This window comes from Eleutherodactylus coqui, chromosome 6 (genome assembly GCF_035609145.1).
Source record: "Eleutherodactylus coqui strain aEleCoq1 chromosome 6, aEleCoq1.hap1, whole genome shotgun sequence".
Taxonomy (NCBI): Eukaryota; Metazoa; Chordata; class Amphibia; order Anura; family Eleutherodactylidae; genus Eleutherodactylus; species Eleutherodactylus coqui.
This window is the reverse complement of record NC_089842.1, coordinates 161719581-161745660: the sequence shown is the minus strand read 5'-3', so window position 1 is coordinate 161745660 and position 26080 is coordinate 161719581. Positions and strand designations below refer to the sequence as shown.

General features: G+C 43.0%; 2 protein-coding genes across 2 annotated transcripts in view; one reads left to right on the top strand and one right to left on the bottom strand.

Annotated features, from left to right (window-relative positions):
* FANCM (FA complementation group M) overlaps window positions 1–26080 on the top strand; it is a 133363-nt gene that overhangs the window by 21414 nt on the left and 85869 nt on the right. The window lies entirely within an intron of this gene.
* LOC136632859 (heme-binding protein 2-like) overlaps window positions 1608–26080 on the bottom strand; it is a 33561-nt gene continuing 9088 nt past the window's right edge. The window contains exons 2-5 of the mRNA XM_066608096.1: window positions 14744–14835; window positions 11738–11879; window positions 11317–11500; window positions 1608–4704 (exon numbers count right to left, since the gene is read on the bottom strand). Of these exons, the coding sequence (XP_066464193.1) occupies window positions 4533–4704; window positions 11317–11500; window positions 11738–11879; window positions 14744–14835 (590 nt within the window). The 3' untranslated portion in view covers window positions 1608–4532. The remainder of the gene's footprint in view (window positions 4705–11316; window positions 11501–11737; window positions 11880–14743; window positions 14836–26080) is intronic.

Genomic DNA, 26080 nt, shown 5'->3' with positions numbered 1-26080 from the left:
TAAAGGGAAAAGTTCTTTATAATGGCTATTTGTTTGAGAGTTGTATAAATGCAAAGATACAACATCACTCTTATCAACACTGCACGCTGATTTTCTCAGCGGGCGGCGTAGATGGCATTCTCTCAGCTGGTATCCCGCTGGCAGTTCTCAGCAGGACATCAACTGAAAGCTCAGAGAACAATGCAGCTGTTTGCATATACAAAACAACTGCTTTGTTCTTGGCGCTATCGTGGTGGTATCCCACTCTGCCTGCATTAACTCTTAAGTAACTAATTAGTTACTTAGAGTTATGCAAAGATGATCGCTCAAAACTGTCACTCCAACTTTCCTTTGAGCGTTTTTAAAAAAATTTTTTTTTTTTTTTTTTTTAATACCTAAGGCCTCCCTCACACAGGGCGTTTGCAGAAACGCAGCGTTTTTCAACGCTGCGTTACTGCAGATTCCGCCCCGCTTCAGCAGCGCTGGCATACTTTATGCCAGCGTTTTGGCTGCGTTTTCAGCTCGGCTGAAAACGCAGCCAAGAATGCTGAAAAGAAAAAAAAAAAGCTATACTCACCTGGCCGCTGCAGTCCGTGTCGCGGCCGTTGGTCTCTGCCGCTGATCCGGGCTTCCTCGGCACTCCCAAGTCTATTGCCGGAGGCCAGGTTTGAGAACCCCGCCTCCGGCAATAGAGTGCTGTGATTGGTTGTCGGCGCTTGCTCGATGTCCAATCACAGCCCTTCATTGACTGTCTCAGCCAATCAGAGCTTGCCAGCGCTGATTGGCTGAGACAGTCAATGAAGGGCTGTGATTGGTTGTCGACACGCTCGATGCCCAATCACAGCACTCTATTGCCAGCGGCGGGGTTTCTCAAACCTGGCCTTCGGCAATAGACTTGGGAGTGCAGGGGAAGCCCGGATCAGCGGCAGAGACCAGCGGCCGCGACCCGGACTGCAGCGGCTAGGTGAGTATTATTTTCTTTTTTTTTTCTCTAGCCAGCTGGGGCAGATTTTCGGGGTAGGGCTTCTATTACAAGCCCTCACCCCGAAAATCGGCGAGCGGTAACGCTGCCAAAAACGCGGCACCAAGTGTTGCTGCGTTTTCAGCAGTGCTAAAACCGCTGCCCATTCATTTCAATTGGCGACGCAGGGCTGAAAACGCCCAAAAATAGAACTTGCATCGCTGTCAAAGCGCAGCGTTTTCAGCCCTGTGTGAGCAGCCCCATTGAAATGAATGGGAGTGTTGTACAGCGTTTAGCGCTGGGCTGAAAAGGCAGTGCTAAACGCTGTATAAAACGCCCTGTGTGAGGAAGGCCTAAAGCTATTATCTTTCAGTGTAAATGGGCCTTAAGTGGCATCAGGACACTCTTCTTCACAAAGTGGTTTTGATCACATGACGGCAAGCTTCTATGAATGTAATTTCTTGAAGTATTAGTGCAGTTAGCAGAGATGAACCCACCCCGTGTATGACCGACTATCGGTATATAAGTTAACCGAGAGAACTCCCTGACCACTGCAGTCCAACGACTCAGAAGAATGCTGACTTACATCTGATGTCATATGGTAAAGAACTGTTTGCCCCTGAGATGATGGTCTTCATGTAATGTGGTATCCAGCCATTAATCAGCGTACAGTACAAAGCATAGTCTTTATTTAAAGCGACAGTAAACGGCAGTGGTTTCCAGAATAAAGCTTCCACAGTCTATTCCAATCAAGACCTGACCTACAGCACAGTTACTAAAATATGTATATATAGCACAAATAACTACATTTTTACCAACCGTATAGTCTGTATATAATAGTGTTTCTGTAGTGAAGCCTTAAGATGTCAGTTCACTAATAGATTAAAAATAGAAGAGTATTTATTTCCTATGTAATATGTCGGCTGAGATTGGTAGTTGTCACATCTTGTCGTTTCCCAACTGCGTTTTACCTTCTCTGTTGTTGGAACGGTACCAATCAGTTCGAGACAGAATGGTTGCTAGGTAGTTTTATCCATAGCAACCAGTGATTTTCAGTAGTGTTGATTGGATGCAGTGATCCCTGTGTCTTGGATTACCCAGGGTGTTGGCTGAAGGGGTGTGAAGGTTTTACAGGACTCTGCCTTTTGTAGATTCTTTTGGAGCATCTGCAAATTTACTTGTTTGTTCTTTATTGCAAAAATTACTTTGTGACAATTCGACAATTTTTCCTTTCTTTGTTCCATGGAGAATCGTTGAATTCACTGTAATTTTTTTTTTTAGTATGGAGGAGAAAGAAAAGATCATTGGTTGCCATTATTTACAGTTGGTCACTGTTTAAAATGACTCTGCATGTGTAGTGTTATCGCCTCTGCTTTCTCTGGTGGTTCTAGTAATATCATTAGGCATTTCCTAGTTATGCAATTCCCTGAGCGTCAGGTAAACCCTGAAGTACTTGATTTATGAGTAACTAAAGAAAATGTATTGTAACCTGCACTTAATTCCTGTGTATGGCCATATTGTAACTCAATGCCATTCCATACCATGTCATTCCATGTCCAACGTTCTGTACAAATTATTCTTTTCCATTTATCATTAGACTGCTCAAAGGTGCAAATGCTGTAATTGTAAGATTTTGGCTGCGTTTAGCCACCACTAGAGGGAGTCTAATACCTTCCTTCATAAGGTTTGAGTTCCTGTATGCAGTAAGCTCCCTCTAGTGGTGGTTACAGTCATCCTGAATTCTATAACTTGTAAATGTCTATGAAATAGATTTGGACATTTATTTTTAAGGGATCTAAGACACTTGGTATCACACAGGTCTATTGCAATAAAGTGACCCTTCCCTTCTCTGGTTGAAAGTGCATCCCTGATATGTTGCTGGTGGGGTGAACAGTAGTTTGGGAGGGGTCTGAAACGTGGAGACTTATTTTAATTGATGGCCAGCCCTAATAGGTTTTGCTCACATATTGAATTATTTTCCCAGAGCTTAATGAGTATACTAATGCCAGCACTTTGGCATTCCCATTAAGAGGTCTGAACCCTAGTTAACGGTATGTTTACACAACGTGGAAATGCTGCAGATTCCATTTGTATGGAATTTGACTCTAAATCGGCTTTGGATCTGCAGTGGATTTTGGCCTACACAGCGCTCCTTTTTACCTTCAAATACTGCGCCCTCATTGCAGCACCAAGAGCACAGTGCACATCCATCCCCCGGCAACCATTCTGTTCCACGTCACCTGACTGATACTCAGGAGCGGTTGCGGGGAGGTGGGAACAACGGATGTGCACTGCATTCTTGGTGCTGCAATGAGGGTGCAGTATTTGGAGGTGAAGAGGAACTATCCGCTTCGCCCACTTCTGCTCTGCCACTTGTTTGTAGTCTTCAGCCTTGCCTCCTGGTCAGGGGTTTCAAAACCCCCCGCCTCCAGGAAGCGCTGGCTCTGATTGGTTGAGCTGCGGCACTCTAAGGACCGATCAGAGCCATTCAATGCGGTGGCTGTGATTGGTTCATCGAGCACTGCAATGATTGGCTCAGCTGCGACGCTCAAGAAGCATTTAGAGCCAGCGCTTCCTGGAATCCGGGGTTTTGAAACCCCCCTGACCAGGAAGTGCTGACTGAAGACTACAGACAAGTGTGGCAGAGCTTCAGAAGGAGACATGCGGCAGAGCGAACAGCGCCTGTTAGGTAATGTATGTTTTTTTTTTTTTTTTGTTTTTTGTTTGTTTTTTTACTGCACTGGGGTATATTTCAAACCCCACCCGAAAATCCTGACCAAAGAGTGCTACAAAATTGTGCGACTTTGTAGCAACACAGAATCGCAATACACTGCTGCGATTATCTGGTATTATCTATTTCAGGTTGCTTTTCCAGTTGGTACAATAGGATAGAAGAATCCCATGTCAACGTTTACCCTGCTCCCCCCCCCCAGCAACTCTTTAATCTGAAGGTCCTGTTTTATTACTTAACCCTTAGCAGGCTACTTAAGATAAATGCTATTTTTCACTGGGTAGCTTATTAGTTGTTGGTCAGGATACACACTTGAGTAGCAAGATAATGGTTCCAACTGTTGACTTCTGGTATATTCATCACGCCTGTGGCTACTGTAAGCAGCTTTGCGCCTTATTAATGAGCCGGAACCAATAAACTACATTCCATCTTGCTGGAAAATGGTGGCCTTTGTCCTATCTCGCTGATATGGGACTCATTTGTAAATAATGGTAAGTGTAATTCATTATCATTAACTAGCTGATTATTTATAATATATTATTTTTTCCTTTTTGCACAGCCTATTGACCTCAGGAAAAGGATTTATGATGATAAAAGTGAATGTGCATGTGCAGTCACCATAACGACCCTTTCATGAGGTTTGTTGGCCATTATAATTAAGTCGGCGCGTGCACGCATGCGGCACATTTCCTTGGGTACGATGCCTGTGCTGGCACACAATGACTGGTAGCAGAAGTCATGATATCTTGTGTTTTAGGGGTGGTGTTTTGTTTTTTTTCCTCTCCCCTACATGAGTACCATGTCCACTGGGGCCGCTGCTTTTCATTCATTGCTCCGGAGCATGCACCACCTGTGCTAAGTTTAAGGCCTCTGTAAGAACCAGATTTCGTTCCGCCTGTTGACTGCTGCTGGGTTTGTGTATCCTGCGATGATAAATGTGTCTTCTAAGCACAGCTCTGGAGACTCCAATAACTCGCCCAGCGAGGAAATTTCACGCATAATTGAGTCTTCGTTGGTCGCTCCTGGGAATGCCCTATGATGAGATAATGTAGTATTTAGATGTAGCTCCACCCACAGCATTTTACACCAATTGTAATTAGGAACTATTTAATAGAGCCTCATGTAACCTAGCAGGACGTTTAAGTGTTGTAACATTCAGACTCATTGCCCTAGTGTTACAAGGCAGTAGGACGGTTAATACTGTGGGGCATCTGCCCCAAGTGCCGAGTGATGTGGCGGAGCCTAAGTTGGACAATTTCAATACAGGACTAGGTCAACAAGCAGAATCTGTGCTCCGGGTGAAGGAAAGCCTAGCTGCTTGTCTGTCACAGTGCTAACCTAAAGTTATAGCAGACTAGCTTGGTCACAGTCTTCAATCGCCAGACAAATTCAGGGTATCTGGTTTTAGCCTATCCCCATTAGTCTGTAGGTCGAAAGTGGTTTAGAGCCACTTGCCATGTCCAGTGCAGTCTCTGTTCACAGAGCAGTCATTCCAAACACTTAGAGTAACTTCACTTTTCACTAACTTTTGACATGTCAAAAGTTTTGATCAGTGGAGGTCCCACTGCTGAGGCTCCCGCTGATTGCTAGAATGAGAGGGGCTGAAGCGCCCATCCGTGAATGGAGGCCTGCAACCTGAAAGTCTTGACTCAAGATAATCAATATAGATCCTGTAGAAATATTTTTCTCTTGTCAAATGACCATAACCTTCATATTTGTAGATAAATTCAACTTGACATAATGATGAGAATTTGTTATGAGGATTTTGAGATCAATCCAGGCTCCAAATGCTAAAACAAGAAGAAAATTCTTGCCTTGGCCTCAGCGTTCAGCACAAGACAGTCAGCTGATAGTCTGGTGTTTCTGCCCAGTCTCTGATATGGTTATCCTGATTATATAACCAGCCTCATATTTAACTCTTACCCAAGCATTTTAGTGGGAAACATTCCTTTTTTATTCAACACTGTGGAGCTGGCTGGGCAAATGACTAGTAAGCAGTAATCAACCCCCGTAAAGGTGCTTGGTAGAATCCACAAATATTAAATATTGGATTGCAGACCGATCCGACGAAAAAATGGTAAGATCCATTGACAGGAATATAGTTGGAAAAGTTCAAAACTTGGTAGTATGTTTTAAAAGAGTTAAAGGGGTTGTCCCGCGAAAGCAAGTGGGGTTCAACATTTCTGTATGGCCATATTAATGCACTTTGTAATGTACATTGTGCATTAAATATGAGCCATACAGAAGTTATTCACTTACCTTCCCTGCGCTGGCGTCCCCGTCTCCATGGCTCCGTCTAACTTCAGCGTCTAATCGCCCGATTAGACGCGCTTGCGCAGAAGGGTCTTCTGCCTTCTGCTCGGTCAGGAGGCTGGAATCGGCACACGTGGCGGAGCTACGCGATGACGCATAGAAGGGGGCGGAGCCAGAACGCGGCTGCTGCCGGACAGACCCGAGGGCAGAAGACCCTTCTGCGCAAGTGCGTCTAATCGGGCGATTAGACGCTGAAGTTAGATGGAGCCATGGAGACGGGGACGCCAGCGCAGGGAAGGTAAGTGAATAACTTCTGTATGGCTCATATTTAATGCACGATGTATATTACAAAGTGCATTAATATGGCCATACAGAAGTGCTTAACCCCACTTGCTTTCGCGAGACAACCCTTTTAAGCAATTTAAAAACTGCTTACAGGTGCCATTTAGTACCCTGTTTCTCCAAAAATAAGACAGTGTCTTATATTAATTTTTGCTCCAATAGATTTTGCTTTTTTCCATGTAGAGCTGCCAGGACACTATTTTATATTTTTTTTTTTTTTTTTTTTTTTTTAATTGGAACTAGGGCTCAATTTTGGAGTAGGGCTTATACTTCAAGTATCCTCAAAAATCCTAAAAAATCATTCTGCATCCTCAAAAATCCTGAAAAATAATGCTAGGGCTAATCTTCGGGTAGGGTAGTACCAATACAGCTGTTCCCCCCCCCCCCCCTTTTTTTATTTTTATATATATAACCCACACATTTAGTAACCATAGCATAGACATTTAATATTTGGCAATGCCTTTTTTAAAATAAGCTGATCTAGGCTTTCCCATGCAGCAGCACCACCACCACAGGGGAAATGGAGCATTACTGCGCACTGAATGTCCGCTTTATTAAAGGCACCTTGTGTTGGCCCTTCTATGGCCAACACAACTGCAGCAATTCATCGTGGCACAGATTCCACGTATTAAGGGTATTGAAATTGTCCCATGTAGACAGGGTAGCTTATTGTAGTTGGATGGAGGTACTGACATGCCCTGAAAAGTGAGCCAGACAAATGGGCAGCACTCCAAATTCTACAAAACCCAAATGGATGTTTATCCTAATGGGAATAGTCCACAATCCTCAATCGTAAAGCCAAAGCTTAGAAGAATAGAGGCCAACATCCAAAATATAGTAGCAAATTCAGTGGAGTGTTTTAGTTGAGATTGACATTTCGGCTAAACATAGTCTTTTATCAAGCTTGATAAAAGGCTATATTGAGCCTAAATGTTGCATCTTTGAAGTAGCCTCTAATGATCAGCAGTAACTCTGATAGGAGTTTGTGTCCCCCCTTTTAAGAGCTTGTGTAGTAGGGTCCATCTATATACACTGGGTGAAAAAAATAGCTAGTGTGGCTCTTTAAAGGAAATAAGAGATGCAATAAAATAAGTTAGAAGTTGAATAGTAATTTATTTGGTTGAGTGGCATTGGGTCAATTTTGTATTGCTTTTGTCAGGTAAGTAAGTTGTCTTTTGACTTTTTTTTTTTCTAGGGTAATAAGCAGCTGTTTAATAACTTCCACACATCATGATTAAATTCGGGAGGGGATAAGTACATTTTTATTTTTTCCTTTTCAATGTAGGAAACTGTTAACTGTTGTAAATGGACGTCCTGGGAGTTGTTACACCTCGCGGATGCCCCACTTATTAATACTAGTTGGCAGATGCAGCAGGGAGTAACTTGGGCCAAGATGCTCCCTCTGTGTGTTTTTATTACTTTTTCATTTTTGTAGCCAAGGGTGTTTTTTGTTCCTCTTTATAAGTCTTTAACAAGAAATCCTTTGTGTCAGGTCACTTAAATCCTTGTCTTATGGAAACCTAATCATTGCCTGACACATATGAAAGTGTTCCTCGTAAAAGATTGAAGAAGCGGATTGTCGGTGAAGAATGTGCTAATCGCATGCGCCACTTTCTCTCAAGATCACGCCACATGCCGGCTATACGGAATTCAAATTATCAGGGCTTATTCTTGTATATCTTATTTAGAATCTATTATTTAGGAGTAAGTGGCTGTCAGGGTCTTTAGAGTAGTGTTCTCAAAAAGGAATTAAACTCTTTTTTTGTAGAGCTTAAAACGCTCAGCTTGAGAATCTTTTTGTATTTCTTTATTTTTGCTTTTGTTTTGCGGCTTAAATCTTTCCTGGATACACATAAAGTTCTTTTTAAATGTTCTTTACCAGTTAATAGTTTTTGAATAGGAGAAGTCAATAGCCAAGAAAAAAAGGTAGCACTCTTGTCGTAGGTTGTTTGGAGAAGAGTGGTACAGGTATTGTGTTTCATCGTTCTTCTGATTTATTAAGGGCGCCAAAAACTTAACTGCTACATTTCTTTTTATATTAATACTTTAAGCTCCTTGTAGAATCCGACAACTAGTTTAAAAGGGAACCTATTAACCCCTTAGTGATGGCCCCATTGCCTTTTTACGTCCTAGCTAGGTGGGCTTTAATCCTCAGGGACTTAAAAACATGCATCCCCTGAGGATTAAAGCCACGTGTGCTGTAGACATGACAGTTATATGCTGTCGGTTACCAGAGGTAGACGACAACATGGAGCTGTCATGGGGGGGCTGCGGGAAGCCCCCATACCCCAGCAATGCGATCGGCGCTATCCAATGGATAGGGCAGCTGAGAGTACTTTCCAAAAGTCCTTTATTATGCCCCGCGGTGATCTGGTCCTCCGGAACCTGACGGCGCTCTTCTGCATATGCGCGCCAGGCGTATGAACTCACTCGCACGCACAGAATTTGAAATCTCCTGGCGATCATGAAAAAGTTTTAGCTGCCCTTATGGATCAGATCCATGGGGGCAGCTGAAAATACTCACCCCGGTCCTCAGTGTTGTCCCATGGCAATCGGGACCGGTCGCTAGCTTTTGTGCATGTACCGATGTGACGAGACGTGACCGGGGACTGCTGAATGTGGTCACATGATCACTGTTATCCACCAGATAACAGTGATCATATAAATTTTTTATTTTTTTTTAAGTTAAAATAAAAAGTTAGTTTCATCTGCCCTTACGGATCGTATCCGTGAGGGGAGATGAAATTACATAACTAAGGTTCCCGGAATTGTCCCACGATGGGATATCCGTGGACCTTTCCCTGGCTTCGGCAGATGCGCCCATCAGTAAAATGGCGGACTCATGCGCAACAGACGAGGATTGCCCAAGAAATTTAAAATCTCCCAGCTTTTGGCTACCAAAGGCAGCCGAGAGCCTGGATGTGTCACGGGGGGCTGCGGTGAGCGATTCCTGGTCACGTGATCGCCACTATCAAATGGAGATTATTTACCCTGGCAAAAAGACTGTTAAGCGGCGATCAAATAACTATTTATAAATACATGAGGGGACAATACAAGGATCTCTCCAATGATCTGTTTATACCCAGGACTGCGACGGTAACAAGAGGGCATCCTTTACGTCTAGAAGAAAGCCGGTTTCATCACCAACACAGAAAGGTGTTCTTTACTGTAAGAGCAGTGAGACTGTGAAACTCTCTGCCTGAGGACGTGGTGATGGCAAAATCCATAGAGGAGTTTAGGAGGGGACTAGATGTCTTTCCAGAGTGGTATGATATTACAGGATATAGACATTAGGTTACCAGCAGGGTTGTTGATCTCAAACGTTGATCTCAAAGGGATTACTTTGGCTGCTATTATGGAGTGAGGAAGGAATTTTTTTCCTCCAATTGAGCTAAATTGGCTCGTTGTGTTTTTTTTTTTCTTTTTTGCCTTCCTCTGGACCAACAAGGGGGAGTTGAAACAGGCTGAACTAGATGGACATTGTCTTCATTTAGCCTAACATATTATATTACTATATTTTACATGCAAATGAAGATGATAAAGTGTTAATGGCCATTAACCTTTTATGCAAATACCGTATATACTCGAGTATTAGCTGTATACTTAGAGTATAAGCAGAGTCAATAAGTTTTACCACACACAACTGGTAAAACTTATTGATTCGAGTATAAGCCTAGTATACCCGAGTATATACTAGGTAAAAAAGAAAAATGCAGTACTCGCCTCTCAGCCGGCGTCTGTGTCCCCGGAGCGATGGTCTCCCCGGCAGTGCAGCAAGCTGCTTGAGAATTCTCCCTGCTCTGCTTTGAATTCATCTACCGTCAGAGCTGCGTAAGTAAGTGCTGTGATTGGATTGAGCGCCAGCCAATCACAGCCGGCGCTCGATAAACCAATCACAGCTATTTAGTGATGTCATTCACTGGCTGTGAATGATCAAGCGCCGGCTGTGATTCGCTGGCGCTCGATCCAATCGCAGCGCTAACTTACACAGCGCTAATGGCAGGGGAATTCAAAGCACAGCAGGGAGTTGACAGCGGGCAGAATTCTCAAGCAGCTTGCCGCACCGCCGGGTAGACCATTGCATCGGAGACACAGATGCTGGCTGGGAGGTGAGTATTGCATTTTTTTTTGTACCTCACTCGAGTGTAAGCCGGGGGGGGGGGCCTTTTTCAGCATTAAAAAATGTGCTGAAAAACTCTGCTTATACTCAAGTATATACGGTAGATCGCTAAATCTTTCAGTCGTTTGAAAGATTATCTTTGTGTGCAAAAGGGGCCTTTAGGATATCGCAGATCTGTGGCAAAAATGTACATGCGTACCCATTCAGCTGAATGAGGTTTGCCAAAATCCATGCACATGCTGCAGAAACATCCTAATTCAGATATGACACCTTTTCAGTCCCACAATATTCTGTAACAAATCTGCTACGTGTGAATATACTTTTAGACTTTTCCTAAAAATGTTCAAGGCTTGCACCTCATTGAGTTGAAGGTTACAATGTCTATCTTTCCTTGGGTGTAAGCTGTCTATAGATGAATATAATGTAATGAGCCTCCACATTGGCAATTGTTTAGGCTTCGCAGTGTTTCTCAACTTTTCTAGGCCTAGTATCCCCTAGTCAAGGAAATATTACTTTATTGCCATGCTCCACAGTGATCCTACGCAACTGGACTCAGCTGGCAGAATAGTGTGCTACAGTGTGGCCAATATGGCAAGCTCATGCGTAAATCAATGACCGACAATGAAATGTTATATGTGTAAAATGCAACACACAAGGATGTTGTTAGGGGTAGAGGGTTTTTCCTGGCTTGCACGATTTTTAATATAGTCATTCAGTGCCTACTTGGTACTCCAATATAGTGCTCATTTATTGCACCTATCCCTAGTACAATTAAGGCAGCCACACACCTATTAGTTGCCACCTACTCCCAATACAACTAATGAATTTATTGGACCCTGGGCACAATACTCGCTGTTTGCTCTTGTATGAGGTTTCTAATAGTTGGTTTTCTTTACGTCACTATAATAAAGGTTTAACCAGAAACTGTACCTCGTGAAGACTACTGTAGCTGGCCATTCTTCAATGATGATTTCCTGGTCTGTTGGTTGTGGTGGATCATCTTGAAGATGGCTTGGGATATAGTAAGCCACCGTGACAGATCGTGTGAGTCCAGTTCTTGCTTCGTCAGTGTGCACGGTTGTCAGAATTGGGATAGTCATACCCAGGTATAGGCCTAGAAACAAAAATTCCGATAAGGTAATAGTAAGCTGGTGTTGGCAATCTAGTTAAATCATCAACTGCTACATTACTTCATACTTTTTTTTTTTTAGAATTTTTGTAGGCAATAGACCCCAAGTATACCCTTTGCAAACCTTTTCTTCTTGGTTCCACTTGTACCGCAACTGCCTTGTATGAGCAACCCCTTATTAAGCTATTGCGCCAACGAGGAACGTGGTAGGAAATGTCTTACCTGAGGAGTTTTGCTCACAGATGTATCTCATGAGCTTCATGAACCCCATGCATATACTCTGTTCGTATCGCTCTTCATTCATCTTGATACAGGCCCATTTGGCTTTTCCATATTGTCTTTTCTCATACAGGACTTCTCCACACTGTTGGAAAGACATCAAAAGTAAAGCTGACATATAAAGTAACATGGTACACATTGATTCATAGTTTTAGGAATGAAGCTTATGGTATTAGGCCACCACACACTGCATTTTAAGGTTTTTTGGTTTTTTTTGAAAGTGTTCTTACCAATGGGCGGGATGGATGAGAAGCACATTTTGGTGCATTATGTTGATGAGAAACAGTCAACAGCAGTAGATCAGTCTAAAATGATTGTTACGTGAGCATAGACACCTCTTTAGGGCATGTTCACACAGACAGAAATTGTTGCAGAATGCCCATAGTAAACATTCCGCAGCTGGAAGTCTGCATCAGAATCGGCCCATTTGGTGCAGACACTGTTTTTAACATAGATTTTAGGATCGGAATGCACCTCGTCATTAAGAAGAGGTAGATTCCGCAGAGTATCGGATGCTAGAATTAAATAGTAAATTTCTGCACGGGTTTTGTCCTAATATTTTATTCCTCGCAGTGTGCGGATGCGATTTTGAAAATCTCGCCCACTTTGCAGCTACTGTGAATGCTGTGGATTTTCCGTCCGAAGCGTCTGCATAGAAAATCCACAGCAAATTCACCCCATGTGAACATATCCTTAGAGGTACGTTCACACGTAGCACAATTTTCACAGCTAAAAATCTGCGTCAATTTGCACGTCAACATCTTCACCATTGGCGTGGATCCACAGCAGATCAACAGGTGGGGGGCTGCGAGCTGTAGTTATCAGTATCATTTTGGTGGTATACAACAAGGTAATCAAGAACTGTAATTTGCATTGTATGCATTTGATCTTTTTGATCTTCTTTAAAGAGTTTTTTTTCTTCTAGTCAGACCAGGAGTTCAACATGCAATGATTTACATATTACACTGCAATACTACTTTATTGCTCTCTGTTATGCCTATCGGCATACTCCTAATAGGCCCGAATAGGTTTACTTAAGATGGCTTTACATAGTACAACTGTTGGGCACATTAGCGCCTGACAGCTGTACCAGCAACGTTCACTGCTGTGCTTTGCATAGGAGTCTTAGTTGTTCAAGTGAATGCAGGTGGAGTGGGCTTGAGATCGCTTTGGCCACCCGCCTCCCATCACAGTAAACAGAGGTCACTCAAAGATTGAGTGGTTCCTGTTTACAAGGCCCAACAGTTGTTTGGTTTTTAGTTCTGCTAAAAACCAAGTGACTGACAAATGAGCAGTTTGTTGGTCGCTGCTCTGTCGGCCACCGCTTGTACACAGGACATATGTCTCCTGAATTTGCTGTTTCCTGCGATTAATTCCGGCAATGATCACAGGTCTCTTAACCTGAAGAAGGTATCACATGGGGTCCTATGACAGAGGGGAGGAGACTCCCCACATCGTATCTACTTAGATGCAATGGATGCTATTTACTTCTACATCTAAGGGTAGTCCTCTCCGATCCAGTCTACTGAGAGTTGTTGTCGGCTGTATAATACGGCTGGCCCTCTCTGCAAATTCAGTGGGCTCAGCCCCTGCAGCATGTCACATACATGTATATTCCGAACAAGAAGGGGTTAAATTATGCCATAAAAAATACAGCTTGCTCTGCAAGAATCAAGTTCTCATACGGCCATGTTGATTGTAATATACAGTTCTTTTGACTCTTGGCAGGCAGGAATGGTGGCTGCAGCAGGAAGGGGCTAAAACTATATAGTAAGAACACTTTGGTTACTGGAAATGTTGGCTGTAAACCGGATCAATTACATTGACTGCACGGATGGACTCGTTTACTGACGTAACACATACAGATGTGCTGGTAATTATTTTTCCTGGAACAGCATGGATTAGGTTTCTTGGTAATGAGTACTTATGCAAACACAGATTTTTCGTTTTAATATGGTTAATTAAGTTATTGCTGTAAACCTTTAAAGGGGCAGTTCGGTGGCTCAGTGGTTGGCACTGTTGCCTTGCTGTGCTGGGGTCTGGTTGCTGTGTCAAACTTTTTGTCTTCTCTAGTCTTATGTACGGCCTAGGATATATTTCCAATATTTAGGTAGCAGTGTCCCTTTAAGTTTGAAGTACACTGAATGCACGTATGCACTAGTATTTATTTAGTTGGGTTAGCGGGCTAGTGGAGCGCCCCCTTTCACTTGACCTACAAACTGTTTGTGCTTAGGAAAACAAGGCAAGCACTCAGCAGAGCATTAGAGATTGTGATAATCTATCTTCCTGTTTAGAGATTCTTATGGAAAGTACAAAAAAACTGCTGCGACACAGACTTGATGAGGATAATAATGTTCATGAAATTCCATAAAAATATGTAATTTTGGAACTTCCACCTGGTGGGAGAAAGAGGATCTGTTATCCCTGCTCCCATTGTGCCTTTTGATACAAAACACACCTACAGAGGAGAGAAGTGGAATGCTAGTTAGTCACTGACTTCAGGCCCTTTTACATGGGCTGATAATTTCATTAGTCTACCTGCGATCCGGCGAGAATCTGAACGATTATCATTCAGTGTAAAGGCACACCCCAGCTGAACGACAATGAGAATTTGTTCGCTTCTCGTTTATCATTCAGTTTCTGCATACAGAAGACTGAAGATGAATTGGCCCATGTAACCAGACATAGTGTATGAACAACTGCCTGTTTCTTGTGAATGGAGGTGGGCGGGCCAGAATTCACTGGTGATGCCTAGTAAAAGCACAGGAACGATTATCGCATGGACAACCCATCAGCATATATGCCCAACTGATCATCCCATGTAAAAGCATCCTATCTATTCTCCAATATTGTCTGTGGGGAGGTCCTCCATCTATCAGACATCTAGAGCTGATCACAGGATACCCCTTTTGTTATAGTTCCAAGAAAAACATTTTTACAAAAAATCACCTTTTCTTTGCGGCTCACTAGCACGAAGGGCACTCTCTGTCTTTCCTCCGTCCGACCGCTTCTTGTTAACTGTTGTATTGGCTCTGCCATTTCTGTAATGGTGGGGGGAAAAAAGGATTAACTGAGTTAACATGAAGGCCAGTTGTATGCTGAGAGGGTGAACTATGGCTGTCACCATTGCTTTATACAAATACGGAAGGACAGGCAACAAAGTGACAGCCACTCTGGCTGACGTTTTTGATTTGCTATTTATGCATGATAGTATGACGAAGATTGGGATTTTGGTTCTTTAGAGCTTTGAATACTATTGTCACTACAAAACCACCAATGGAAATGTGAACCGAAAATACATTTTCGATAAGGTAATACCATTGTATGGTTTTTGTATGTGCGGCGTAGTCTTTGGACATTTTATAAACCTCACACAGTAATTATTTTGCCTCCAGTCACTGCCAGGAACATCCTAAGACTGAGCGCCGCTAATCTCATTGAGATATTCAGGTCATGTTGGCATTAAATGCTGCCTAATAACCAACGCGTTTCATCTGATTCACAGAAATTAACCACTTCTCAATGTTGTCGTAATGCATTACAAACTATTAAGCACAACAGATGTTTTACAACTTATGTTACTGATGTACAGGTGCCAGCGTGTAGATTGGAGAAAACTACTTCTACAGTGGCTTTCAGGGTGAGCCCACACAATATGGTTTTATGCAGATTGCCAGACTGGTGACTACTTCCTGCACCATTGACCAGCAGACTTGAGTTGCAGGGTTAACTGATAAATTTAATGTTTTAGAATGGTAACATCAGGCTTTCTATCACCATTATGATTAAATAATTATTTATAGTTATTGGAATACAATTTCAGAACCCCAAACTACTAAACTGTAAATATTCAATAAACTATCCTGTTTCCCTGGAAATAAGACCTACCACAAAAACAAGCCATAGACTAATTTTTGGTGAGGCTTGAAATATAAGCCCAACCCTGAAAATGAGCCCTAGTTACACTACATTAAAAAAAAAACCCTCACCTAACACTCATTCCAGGTCCCTCCCGCTGCTCTCTAGAGGTTCGACCTGGTTCCCACAGTCCTCAGCCACTTGTACAACATCAATTTCTGGTTACAGGATTCATAAATCCCACCTCCAGGAAGCAATGGCTGTGATTTGGCTGAGCAGCAGTTGAAGATCCAATCAATGCAGTGCTAGATGAACCAATGCGATGGATGTGATTGGCCGTGGCTCAGCCAGTTCATAAATCCTGCCTCTACAACGCATTGGCTGTTGATTGTTTCTTCCGCTGCTCAGCCGTTCAATGCATTGCTGGATAAAACAATCACAGCCATCACATTGATTTATCCAGCACTGCATTCATTGGTCGAAGAAACAATCACAGTGCTTCCTGGATTTATTAATCCCATAACCAGGAAGGGATATTAAATCAGCACCCGAGGACTGCGGGAAGCGCATCAGAGCTGTAGAGAGCAGCAGGAGGGACCTGGACCGAGTCTGCTGGGTAAGTATAATAAGACTTCTCTAAAAATAAGACCTAGTGCCTCTTTTGGGGCAAAAATCAATAAGACAGGGTCTTATTTTTGGAGAAACGCGGTATGTGTTTAATAATGGGACATTTAAAAAGTTATACACTGTTGTATAACTTTTATACATTTTATTTATTTATTTTTTTAGGGGGAGGAAGGGGCTTAAACTCCCATTCATCCAGAAATTATGCCATAGTGTATTGGATTTAGTTTTCATGGCATTCGCCATTCACTAAAAACATGCTAATTTTCTTATCAGTGGTGCCAATTAAAATGTGAAACTCAGCTGAAAAAAGCCAAGTCCTCATACAGTTATGTCAAGGAGTTATGGGTCTTGCATTGCAGCTACGGAAATCGCTTGGTCCTTAAGGCACAAAAAAGGCTGGCCACTAAGTTGTTCAAGTTGGCCATACATGTTCAATAACAGCCAGTGACGGAGAAGCCATTTTTCCTAAGCATGTTCTTTTAAAGGAAGACTGTTGGTTAACAAAAAAAATCATTTGTATAAATGAAAGCTCTTTTTTTTTTTCTGACTATTGGATGGAAACCTCAAGCTCAGCCAACTTCTTTCCAGACGATGATGGTCTATAATTGCTCAGCTAAAACAATTATTGGTTGTTGAATCTCACTTGAACAATCATTTTAGTTGAAATCGTCCATTTCCATTAACATTGGTCTAATATGTATGGGCACCTTAAGTACATAAGCTCCTAAAGTAATGCATTATTTGTAAGCCTATAATATAGGAAAATCACCCATCCTTTATGAATGCCTGAACTCATCGCCAAGCAGTATTGAGAACATCAGAGTAGTCAACAGACCTCAATCAGATGAGTGAGAATTAAGGAATGTTCCTCTCTTTACCTCACCAAGCCTCTATGGCTTTATGATTCGCCAAGGGGAGTGGGTGGGGGAGTATTTTTTCTGCAGTTCTCAAATGGTAAAAACGTAGAATACCTTCCCCTTCCTTTTTTTTTTTTCTCTTTTCTTTTTTGGAAAGCTGGTGTCCAACTGGGGTTGCGGTCACCAGGGATGCCAAATCTGGACCTTCATGCACTTGTGGAGACATCACATACTGCTGAAGAGGTCCTAAGTGCTGAAAGAGGAATACGTTTTGTGTGACTTGGGAGACTATGTGGGCGGTATGCCCTCTCATAGCTATGTAATCCTTTTGTCGAAGACTGTCAAGAGCAATGAAACCTGTTGTACCAGTCGAACAGATGATATTATCTGATCAAGTGGGTGAGGTGTCCTTGTACTATAGAAAACCTCAGACTCGAGCTAGTGATTATCTCATTGAAAGAAGCTCTATGGAAATCTTACCCCTTCTTCTCAACACACCCATCAAATTCCCAACCATAACTAATAGAATAATAATCTTAGTTTACATAGCACCAACGTATTGCGTAGTGCTTTACAAATTGGGGAAAACATATCAAATAGGTCATAACATCCAGTAATAAACCAATGCTCATCTTGAATAGGGGCGAGTGCCCCGCTCGCAAGAGCTTACAGACTATAAGGAAGTAAACACATGGAATACTATGCATATATACATACATAAATCTGTGTGAGTGGATCACCAGCCATGTTTGTGAATAAACAGATATGGGGGATGCGGTGAGAAAGGGCTCAAGTTTCCAAGCGAGAGTGTAGAGACGGGGAAGATGGAAAATAAAGAGTTTTGATTTTCGGAATTTGGTAGGCCTTCCTAAAAAGGTGTTTTTAGGGCATGCTTAAAGCTGTGGGAGTTGCGAATTAACCTGGCTTTCTGATGTAGCACTATCCGGGGAACTGGTGTGGTTCAGGGAACATTTTTGGAAGCGGGAGTGGGAGATTCGAATTGGAGAGGAATCTAGTCTAAAGTAATAAGCAGAGCATAAGTAGGGCAGTAGATGGAGATGAGAGGAGATATAGATGCAGCATTGTGGAGGGCTTTAAGGATGAGGCGGGCAAACAGTTCAGTGACTGACACACAAGGTTGAGCCATCAGTGTAGCGGCTTGACAAAAAAATGAGCCTGGCTGATGTATTGGAGAGGGGAAGACCGATCAGAAGCAAGTGGCAGTAATCAAGCCAAGAGTTGGTAATGGCAACAATAAGGGTTTTTGCTGTTTCATCAGTGCAGAAAGGGCAGATTCGGGAGAGGTTTTTAAGGTACAGGTGACATGCGTAAGCAAGTGACTGACTATCGAGAGAGGAGGAAAGGTCAATCAAATATGATCCCTGATAGCTGGTGTGCTGCCAAGAAGTCATGTTGGTACTACAGACTGAGGTGGAGATGGGGTTTAGGTCTGTTGGCTCCTTGTGTTTCAGCCATCTCCTAAGTTTTTGAGAGATTCAGTTTTAGATAGAGAAACCCGTGGAAATCAATCATTGGCGTTTTGTAGAAGCAAAGGTGCAATGTTACGGGAAGAAGTATTTAACCGGGTGTTATCGGCATAAAGATGGTATTGAAGCCATCATCTACTGTTATTTTGCCCAATAGGGGCCTTGCACATGAGAAAAGAGAATAGGGCTACTATGAATCGTACCCTGAGGAACCCCAACAGCAAGGGGGAGAGAAGTAGAGCTGGCAAATGATACAGTGAAGAACTGGTCAGAAAGGCAGGAGGAAAACATGAAAGCGTAGTATCTTTAAGACTGATAGAGCTGTGCAAACTGAGAATTTGTCGATCTACAGTATCAAATGCTGCAGAGAGATCCCGGAGGATCCTTAGAGTGGTCACCATTTGATTCAGAAGATCGTTTGACTCTATATTTTCTACAGAAAGCACTCTTGCTAGAGAACACCAGATTATAAGGAGTTAAGGAAAGAGTTATCTAAGAGGTAGCTTATTAGACAAGAGTAGACCAGTTCAAGGAGTCTGGAGATGAAAGGGAGATTAGAGATGGGCTGGTAGTTGGCAGCACAAGAAGAGTCAAGGGACTTTTTCTTCAGTAATAGGGATATGACAGCATGTTTAAAGGAGGAGGGAAAGGGAGCAGAAGGTAGAGGTTTAATATTATTGTATGGTAACTGATACCAGGTAGGGAGAGACACTTAAAGGGCTTTTCCAGTGAAATAGTATTGATGACCTATCATCAGGATAGGTCATCAATAGATGATCGGCTGGGGTCCGCCGCTCGGCACCCTGACTGATCAGCTGAGCAGACGCATGTGGTCAGAGGCGCAAATACACAGAGTTCAGAGCGGAAGCCTGCGAGCCGACCTCCATGTAGTGTCCGGCGCTTGTATCTGCAGGCACGGCTCTCATAGAAATCAATGGGAGCTGTGCCTGCAGTTACAAGCATCGGCCACTTCATGGGAGGTCAGCACGGAGACTTCTGCTCCAACCTTTTTATATTTGGAGCAGAAGTCTACCCGACAATCTCTCATTTAGTGGCCAGTGCTTGTAACTGCAGGGACGGCTCCCATTGATTTCAATGAGAGCCGTGCCTGCAGTTAAAAGTGACGGCCACTACACGGAGTTCGTCGCAGAGGCTTACCCTTCGACCTCTGTGTATTTGCAGCGCTGAGTGCATGTGTATCCACAGCTGATCGAACGACAGACCCTGGCTGAGCAACTATTGATGACCCATCTTGAGTATTTCAGAGGAAAACCCCTTTTAAGGAGATCAGAAGCAATCGAGCTAAATTTTTTGTCCCCCCTGCCATATTCTGATGGTGGCTCTCATTGGTTTAAAGGGAACTGCAGGTTTACAAGGGTGCCACAGGGAAAGCCTGAAATCCGTGATGCTGCCATACTCTATTGCCAAAAAAGCCAGTGTTTATTTTTCAGACACCCTAATTAAACTAGTTTTTAACCCCTTAGTCACCACCCCGTAGTGTTTTTATGTCCTGCTTTGCTGGGCTTCAATCCCCAAGGCCGTAAAACACTGCCTCTGGGGATTAAAGCCCTGTAGACTGTGGACGTGACAGCTTCATGCTGACAGCTGGCGGAGTTAGCTGACAACCTGGATCTGTCATGGAGGGACTGTGAGAAGCCCCCCACCCCCACCCCCCATGGTACTGGTGGTACACGGTTCTTGGTCACGTGATCGCCGTTATCCAATGCATAACGGTGATCACATAAAAGTACAAATAAAGTTAGTTTCGCCTTCTGTCACTGATCCAATCCGAGGACCTTTACCTAATAGCTTCAGCGCTTGCTAAAATGGTGGACACAAGCGCAGAAAGTGGGGAGGGCCTGGGAAATTTAAAATCTCTTTGCTCCTATCTAATAAAGGTAGCGGAGAGCCTGAAGCAGTAACTGAGGGCTGCAGAGAGTGGTCCCCGGTCACGTGATCACGGTTATCAAACGGATAATGGCGATCACGTAAAAGTTAAGACAGTTGAAGTTTGATGCTCCTTTCGTTTGGGCACCGTTGTGCATAAAGACAGACGATTAGCGACACAATGCGTATGTATCCCACCACAGAACAAGCAGGGGTATTCATTTTTGGGTGCAAGTCTTAATATATATGTGTGCTGTAAAAAAAACTGTTTTTAAAATGACACAAATGCCAAATAAATGAAAATAGTAATTTTTTTCCTTCTGCTTTGCTCAGATTCAATCAAAAACTGTGGGGTCAAAATACTCAATACACCCCTAGATGAATTCGTCAAGGGGTTTAGTTTTCAAAATGGGTCATCTGTGGGGTCCCTCTATATGGTTCTGGCAGCTCAAGGGCTTTACAAGTGGGCAATGGGGCCTAAAATACCTCCAAGCAAAATGTCTGTTCTGAAAACCACCGTCTGCTCCTTTCGTTGTGGGCCCTGTTATGCTTGCGGATATAATATTATGGCCACAATGGGTATGTTTCTGAGCACAGGACAAACAAGGGTATCCATTTTGAGGTGCAAATCCTCATTTTCATGTGCACTATAGAAAAAACTGTTTTTAAAATGACCTATTTGCAAAAATATGAAATGTAATTCTTTCTCCTCTGAATTGCATTAACTCCTGAAAATAAACTGTGGGGTCAAAATACTCCTGACCCCCCCCTTAGTGAATACATTTAGATGTGTATTTTTTAAAATGGGGTCATTTGTGGGGGTATCTCATTCTGACACCTATAAGCCTTTGCAATCTTGGCTTGGTCCAGGAAATCAAAATGTTGATAAGCAATGTTAAATGTGTACGTCTCCAGAATGGTAAAAAAAAAAAGCTAAAGTTTTTCAAATGTGCATCCAGAATAAAGTAAACAGATGGAAATATAGATCTTCTCAAAACCTTGTACAGTATGTTTGGACATATTTGAGATATTGCAATTAAAAATGTGAAGACAATTTTTTCTTTCAGAAATTTCCCAACTTTGGCGCGTTCAATGAATATGCATAAATTCTATCGGTCTAATTTTACCACCTAATTGAAGTACAATGTGTGTCTCAGAAACAATGTCAGAATCACTTGGATATGCAAAACCTTTATGGAGTTATTCTATGTTAAAGTGACACGTGTCAGATGTCAAAATTTGGCCTGGTTGTTAAGGCGCAAACAGGCTTGGTCACTAGGGGGTTAATATAAACTGACTTGTTTTGTTAGCAGCTCTTTTCTTTGGCTCATATTGGGACCTCCTGAGTGGGGTCTCCTCTCAGACCTTCACATATGTCAAGATTAGACAATCTGCTAAAGGAAATACTATGAACGGATGTGCCAAATAGAAACAAACCATGTAGCATAAAATGACAGCCGCCTTTCAGAGTGACCTGTAATATTTGCTACAATATACACTTCTGAGGTCCATGATTGGCCGCAGCTGATACTTAGGCATACAAGGATATTGTTGTAGCAGCTAGATAAACGGATCATTGGAACATTGGATTGGCAGCTGGAGTGACAGCAAAGTTATCAGGTCAGTACAGGTTCTTCTGTTTTATGCCTCTTTTATGGCTATTTGTTCATAATCAATTTTTTTGGGTGAAAATATCATTTTGTCTTAAGTGGATAATACAACTTATCGAAATTTGCATTCCATTTGTTTTCTATTTTGTTATCGCTTTTACGCTTCTCTTCCATATGAAAAATCATTTGATTTCCAAGTGCTAAAAGCATAAAAGTCGCCTTGTTTCCACCTCTGCTCTCACATGGTGCTCCCATTAAAATTGAATCTCCCATCGATTTAGGAATGGTTTTAACACTCTAAGATTAGCCAAGTTATGGAAATGTTTTCTGAATATTGTAAAGCACTCATTTAGACATGTAAAGTGTTTGTAGTCGCTGCCAGCAGGTTCACCATTTAAACTGCTCTTTAATGAGAACCTGTCACAAAATCCAATTTTCCTATGAGAGAGGTGATAAACTCTACTAGATCTGTTTTAAAGGAAGCTTGTATTGCTGGATGGTAAGACGCTGGATACTTGTGCTATACTCTGAAACCTTGTGACTGTGAGGGATAAAGGATGCACTATACCATCTCAGTTATTACCCCTGCCTCCTCCAGACTCCCTCCCATGATCAATCTTCTTATTAAATTAAAGACTGACAGTTCATAGACTTCTGTTATTAGATTTACATCTCCAGTTCCCTTTGACGTATGAATGATGCAAATTGCCTTATTCCTTAGACTGAAGCATTAATTCTACACTTGCAACAGCTTAAATAGGTGAGTGAGTGTGTGTGTGTGTGTATGTATGTGTGTGTGTGTATGTGTGTGTGTGTATATATAATATATATATATATATATATATATATATATATATATATATATATATATATACCTACAGTAGTGTTAAACAGAATAGCAAGTAATTTATTTGTAAATGTTGTAGAGTAATAGATAAACTGAACCCAACTATTAGGCCGCACATGCTGCTCATTCTGAGTAATTGAATCATTACTTGAAAGGGGAGTTTTTTCAAAAGAATAGCAGTGAGGAGTTAAATAACAAGTGTTAATTTTGGACCTTCTTTAAGGTAGAAGGATGGCAAATGTTGCACATGTTGGTTATAGTACATTTCCTTCTGGTGAAACTGGGCCGTTCCAGACAATGTTCTGATGAAAGACTTGCTTTGATTAAACCGTTGATTGGAGAGGGAAAAACCTATATAGAAGTGCAGCAAATTATAGTCGTCTCAGCTAAAATGTCTAATGCCTTGAAGTGTAAACCCAAGCCTGAAAGACTTCAGCCAGCTGCGCGGATTCCGCAGCAAATAACATTTATAACTTGCTATAGAAAAGCGCTTTTTCCTGCACACGAGCGAACACGTATTCGTTTTTTCTGCTTGCAGAAGAAAAATCACAGAATGTTCTAATTTTGAAGTAAATGGAAGCCGTCCGACCAGCAGCCCTTCCGCAAGTGACCTTGTAGAAAGGCACAAATTCCACGTCATTGCTAAGCGGTAAAAACAGGGGTTAAAAAAAAAAAAAACAACAAAAAAACCTGTACTGCACCTGTCCGACGGCGAGCCGTGCAGACCATCTGCAGTACAGAACAGACAGAAATGACATGTATGCCCAGACGTCGGCCAGGCACAGGGTCAGATTCCACTGCGGGATCCAACCTGGTTGTGTGCAGCCGGCCTTAGAAGGAATCAGGGAACTACTGTTGGAATGGATTGAAGAATGCCAAAATGGATCAGTATGAAGATGTCAAAATACTTGATGAGATCATGTTGCCCTGTGCGTAAGAAGAAATCCCTTGAAATCGGTGTTTCAATTCGACAATGACCCGAAACAAACCAGTAGGCGAACAACCTCTTGATTACAGGCAAACAGGATTGAGATAATGGAGTAGCCAGCCCAATCCCTGAACCTCGATCTCATAGAGGATTTGTGGGGTGACCTCAAAAATGTGGTTTGAGGCAAAATCAAACAATGTAAAACTGTGGGATGTAGTACAATCTTTCTGGACTGGAATACCTGTTCAGAGGTGTCCGAAGTTGGTGGAGTCCAAAGTGAAACCTTGAACATTGTTTCAGTGTATATATATTACCTTTTGCTGGCTATGCCAACATTTTTTTTCTTGTACTTTCTGTTAGGCCTCCTTCCCACAAACGTGACGGGCTCCGCCGCGTAATATTCCGCAGTGAAGCCCGTCACGGCGCCCCCCAGAGACCCCATACTTACCAGCGGAAGATCGCGTGAAGACGCTTCCCCGCCCACCGCCGTCGCGTCATGTGACACGCCCACCGCGTCACATGACGCGGCCGGCCGTGTCACGTGACGCGCCGGCCGCGCCATATGACGCGCCGGCCGCGTCATATGACGCGCGGCGGTAGGCGGGGAAGCGTTTTTTCACGCTATCTTCCGCTGGTTGCAGCGGGAGATAGCGTGAACGGACGGCTTCCATTGACTGCAGTGGAAGCCGTCAGCGCGTACAGCCCGTCCTCACCCGCAGAAAATAGAGCATGCTGCGGGTGAGGACGGGAGAAATCGCGGTGCGTAATTCCGCGGTGGAATTACGCATCGTGAGCATTGTGCTATTAGGTTCAATAGAACCTAATAGGGGGCCACGCAGCGGATTTTTGCCGCGAATTTACGCGGCGTAAATCCGTTCGTGGGAAGGAGGCCTTAAGGGTTAACACTGACTGGATACATTTTTTATTTTTTTGTTTTGATTTGGAATGTTAATGTTTAGTATTTCCAGTACATTTGCTTTTATGGAAATAAATGCTATGACTTTGTGCCTCATTGTCTTTTCCAAACTCACTGCTTTTATGTTTTCCTAAGGCTGGGGTCACACGCGTCGTATTCTCAGTGGAAATCTTGCGGTTTTGCTGCAGCGAAAAACCGCAAGATTTCTGACGGGAAAGCGCAGGTTCAAAAGCCGTGGTTTTGGAGCGGCTTCACCGCATGCTTTTCTGTTGCGTCCGGCCGCAGCAGGAAAAAAAAAAGATGGACATGCTGCGTCCCTGGAATCCGCGCTGCAGTGCTGACTTCTGCCGGCTTTTCCGCTACGGATTCGCCGCCCTGTGTGGACGAGATTTTTGACAAATCTCGTCCACATGGCTGGCTAATCCTGGAATTGGCGGCCGCAGGGAAATTCCACAGCAAATCCGCCCTGTGTGACCCAAGGCCTTTATGAGACTGGCCTAACACCACTGTATGTATGTTTTATACACACCCTGACTAGCCTTACCACCACTGACAGGTGAAGTGAATAATATTGATTGAAGTTGACGTCCTGGAAGCAGGAAAAATGGGCAATCCTAAAGATAGGAGTGACTTTAACCCCACCCTCTCTGTGATGTACATGTGCTCCACAAATGTGTGGGGTGGATATGAAGTGGGATGGGGAGTAAAGCCTGCTGTGTGCCCAATGGCTGCTTTCAAACGGCTGTGATTGGAGCTATATCTGATCACAGCTATTTGACAGCTTACATGGGCAGTCAATCCTGGCCGTAGGATGTGAGCTTTTCAGTCGGGGGGGGTGTCCCCCCTCTGACACATCATTGGCCCACCATGATGCGATCGTGGGATGCCGATGGTAGCCCTGGGTGTATTGAAGGCTCACAGGGCTGACATGTATGTAACCATATTGACCCCTTAAGGACCACCCTTAAATAGGGAGACAACTTAATACCGCCATCCTTGGGTAGGTCTTGTTTTTATGGTGTACATACTGACCCTGTTGCTGGTTCCATGATTGTCCTTCCTTGGGCCATTTTTGGAAGGTACTAAGCACTGCATAACAGGGACACCCCACAAGACCAGTTGTCTTTGGAGACCCAGTTATCGAACCTTCACAATTTGGCCGTTGTTAAAAATGTAAAATTTACAATTACCCAAATAAATTTTCTTCTTTGCTCCGACTTTGCCTGTGTAAAATCGTTACATTTCTGTTCAGTGCGGGAAACAAAGGGT